The following is a 4,425-nucleotide window of genomic DNA, read 5'->3' on the forward strand; positions in this document are numbered from 1 at the left end:
AAAATGTTAATTTGTGTTTTTGTGATGCAATTTAGTGTTAAAATTTAGTTTAATGTCTTTGTGGATTAGAATTTGGATTATATTCTGTGTAAGTTTTGTAAATTTAAAGTACTACATAACAATATAGAATCAACATTTATTTGGCAATCATCATAGATAAAATCACAAATCCACCTGCACTGACATCCTTCATATTGTAAGCATATTTTAAAAAATGGCTACACCTAAATTCTTGAAATTATCAAATATAAAAATACACTATATACAAAATGGCATAATTCAAATCCAATACACTTTTTAATCACATACTAAGTACATGAATATATAATACAAAAAAGCAGTCAGTAGTAACACTCAACAACACCTACATAATAACAAGCAGAAGTCACTGATAATAGTTTTCAAAGACAAATGAAAGCATTCAAGTGTTGATGTAATTAAAAAAATTATTTTATAAAGTCTGGTTCATTTTGTCATTAATCATTGTTTCAACTAACCACACGTGAGAGGTTAATTGAAACACTCAAAGAACATCATTATCCACTACCTAGAATTGATATAAAAGTAACTGCAATTACTAGGATTTGATCCTTATAACTCTCAATTTCAAAATCAATTTGCAATGATGAGTTCACCACTAGACCAACCCAGTGGGTTTATTAACATCACCTACAATCATGAGAAAAAATATATAAATGTTTTACTAAAAATAAAAATTTCATGAAAATCTGAACTCGCTGTACAACTTTGAAGTTCAGCCTAATTGATCTAACTTGTAAAGAACCTGATATATTTTATTTTATACTTTTTTCAAATGTTAATGATAAGTCAGAGTTACAAGGAAAACTGATCCTGTTACCCATAGCCCTTAATGGTTTATTTTAAACTCAAATTAAATAAAAATAAAATTGTAATGTAACTTTGGACAATAAACACATTTATCTATGTAACAAAATGAATCCAAAGTTTTCCAAACGAAAATTTAATCTTTACTCTTTCTGTGAGTTTTCTTTTAGTACTTACAATGATTTTGTATCTGTCAGAAATTATTTTTCTTATTTACAGTTGAAAGAGAAATTGCTTTTAATTTGAGAACAAAACTTTAAAAATAAAGAATTTTTTCCCTAAAAGGTGGATAATTTACTACATCAGAATCAGAAATGTTAATACTACTATTTGTTGAATTATAATGTGGAACGATCCATTAAGGTGAAAATGTTAACTTCATTAAATTTAAATAACCGTTAATAAAATATCTGTATCAGTTGCAAATTAGAAGCATACATATATCATTAAATAATACTAAACAGGTATTGTTCTGTAATGATGCTTATACTTGTTAGGAAAACATTGTTATCTAAATCATAACAGGCATAAAATAAACGAACTGAAACAATGTATTCATTTATATATACAAAATGTGTGATCCATTAATAACTGATAATAAATTAGTATCTGGTACTAACCTGACTTTCTAGTGGTCTTATGATTGTATCGTCAGCACTGAACGTATTACCAAACATCGTGTAAGTATCATGTATAGGTGGAGGAGGACGAGGGGCACGACCCCGTCTTATATTTTCATCGGAATAGTTGTTAATATACTGAATCGGAGGAAGAGGTAATGAGCTAACCTGACTTGTTTCAGGAGTGGACATACTTAACAGCTTTTAATATACCAAATAAATAAAAATGAGATCAAGAACTAGATATCTTTATGATTCGTAACCCCAAAAAAGTTACGCATACGGCGAATAATTATTCATAATACAGTGGTAATCTAATAAACGTTCAAGATAATTATCACCATTAATGCGACACTAAAACAACAATTTCTTTTAAAATCTTGCAGACAAAGTTGAAATAATTCATAAAACGTATCAAGTGTAAACAATCCATAAAAGCTGCCGTACACAGTGCGAACCAAACCAGACTGAAACAGAAGAAATTCTACATATTGTTAATACAGAACTTTTGCGAATCGTTCATTAGAAACAACAGATTGTGCACGAATCAATCTACTTAATTCTTTATTAAATGCAACAGATTTTGTTGTATATTTATTTGCTTTAATTTTTTTTAATGAATTTTCCTTTAAAGCATTTCGATGATTTTCTGTACATTTCCAAGATTTTCCTCCAATATATTTCTATTACTTTCATCTTCCTTTACTTACTCTAATGGTCTTATTCTAGTCCTTATCTCCTGCTGCTTACATTTTTTAGCCAACTTTAAAAGGGATTTTGACTAGCCCGTATGATGATTCACTAACTGCCCCGATTTCAGATTTCGATGATTCCCTTCAAATTTTAAACGAGGTTTCTCTGGCGGTCCCTCGATGCTTCTCTTTCAGATAATATCAGTGAAATTTTTTACAAAAAAATTCATTGATAATTATTTAATATCATTACTAGTACTGGGCTGTTAATAAACCAGATAAATTTTTAATAATGTGTAACCTGATTTTATTGCTGTTAAAATACCATAAAACTATCAGAAAATTGCGGGGGAAAGCATTAAAAATGTATATTTCCACATTCCAGGCAGCTAGTAATAGTTACTGTATTACGTTCTCTTTCAGCATTCAGTTTCTTTTTTTATCAATACGCAGGTTTCTTGTCTTTTGAATATTGCGAATGGCTCTTTTTCAAGTGGAATTTGCAAGTCTAGCTATATTCTAAATAAAAAATTAATTAAAACTTTTAAGCAGGGCCGGATTTTCCTATAGGCTAACTAGGCTCCAGCCTAGGGCCTCAAGATCAAGAGGGGCCTACATTCAAATTGTTAACAAAATTAAAATTACACTACTCTAAAAACAGTGAACACTAAAACACTGGACCGAAAATAATGAGAAATTCTACATATATGACTAACAAACATAAAAATGTATTGGTTAAGATCAACGCGTTTGGCTCATTGGGTCTGCTCGTTTCTATATACTAGATTGCACCAAAGTATATTTCATAGTTCGCTGATTTCGATAAACAAAATAAAACTTACCACAGTTCAAATACGTAAAATTTTATTTTTTGTATTAATAATAAATAATTAACTTTTATTTATGCACAATAATTAATAACTTAAATATTTTGTTGTAGATTCTAATCTAAGCATGAATAAAATATTTGAAAATGGCGCTTGCAAACGCAAGAAAAAGAAGCTACAAGAGTATGAGACAAAGAAGCTAACACTGATTACTGCTTACATGCATGTGCCAACTAGTACTATTCAAATGGAAGCAATGCAGCACGTTGTATGTGAGGACACGGCCATTGCACCAACTCAAAGTGATAATATGGAACTAATTCAAGAGCAACTTACTGAACACAAATGAGCCAAAGAAAAATAATACAAATATTCAGAATTTTTTTCAGACTGCTAATGAGAAACACCAAGTTCAAGATATTGCAAATTTAGATGATGTCAAATATATGTCTACTGTAACAGATGTTGGCTTGTGGACAAATTTATCGCAAAATGATGCCATATTCGGTAGAGAAGAGCCCTTCTCAAGTTCAGTATCATTGTGCACCATTTTTAAATTTTAAGCGAGAATATAAGAATCAGTCCAGATTTTGTACAAAAGCAATTTTTTATTCAACAAAAGCCAATGGAGAAAAATATACTCTAGAATGACTTGTGTACTCTCCCTCAAAAGGCCACATTTTTTGCTTTGTTTGTAAACTCTTTCCAAATATTGCATCTTCTGCAACAGCATTAACTTCTGAAGGATTTAATGATTGGAAAAACCCTCCTATCATTCAAATTCATGAAAATTCGGAAAATCATAGGAATGCTATGTTAACGTACTTAACAAGATCAAAAGGGAAAACTTTAACTTCAAAGCTAGAGGAAGAAATATGAAAAGAGCAGCAATACTGGCGTTATGTTATAGAGTTTTTGCTGTAATTTACACTCTTGCAGAGCAAGGCTTACCATTTAGAGGAGACAATGAAAAGTTTGGAACTCCAAATAACGGCAATTACTTTGATCTTCTAGGACTAGTAGCAAAATTCGATCCATTTTTAAGAGATCATATCGATCAATATGGAAATACTGGCTCAGGAAAACCTTCATATCTGTCTAAAACTATATGTGAGGAAATTATTCAACTTATGGCAAATAAAGTGAAAGACATAATTGTGGCGGAAGTGAAAAAGGCTGGCTATTTTAGCTTTTCAGCAGATTCCACTCCTGACATATCTCATACTGATCAGTTGACCTTAATTATTAGATATGTGTCACCTGAAGACGGTTTGCCAACTGAGAGATTTTTAACTTTCCTTGAGCTAAAAGATCATTCAGGGGAAAGCATAGCTGATTTAGTTATATACTAAAACTATATCACTACTGAACTTGAAATTGATTTCAGAAAATGCTGAGGACAGTCTTATGAAAATGCAGCCAATATGGCTGGTAGATACA

At 30.6% G+C, this 4,425-nt stretch overlaps 1 protein-coding gene across 1 annotated transcript in view; it reads left to right on the forward strand.

The window, feature by feature from the left end:
• The window catches only part of LOC142317584 (sideroflexin-1-3-like), a 23,523-nt gene extending 20,189 nt beyond the window's left edge, over positions 1-3,334 (forward strand). The window contains exons 5-6 of the mRNA XM_075354140.1: positions 70-88; positions 3,099-3,334. Coding sequence (XP_075210255.1) covers positions 70-88; positions 3,099-3,334 — 255 coding nt within the window. The remainder of the gene's footprint in view (positions 1-69; positions 89-3,098) is intronic.
• Positions 3,335-4,425: the final 1,091 nt, after the last annotated feature.

Source organism: Lycorma delicatula, chromosome 1 (assembly GCF_047948215.1).
Source record: "Lycorma delicatula isolate Av1 chromosome 1, ASM4794821v1, whole genome shotgun sequence".
Classification (NCBI taxonomy): domain Eukaryota; kingdom Metazoa; phylum Arthropoda; class Insecta; order Hemiptera; family Fulgoridae; genus Lycorma; species Lycorma delicatula.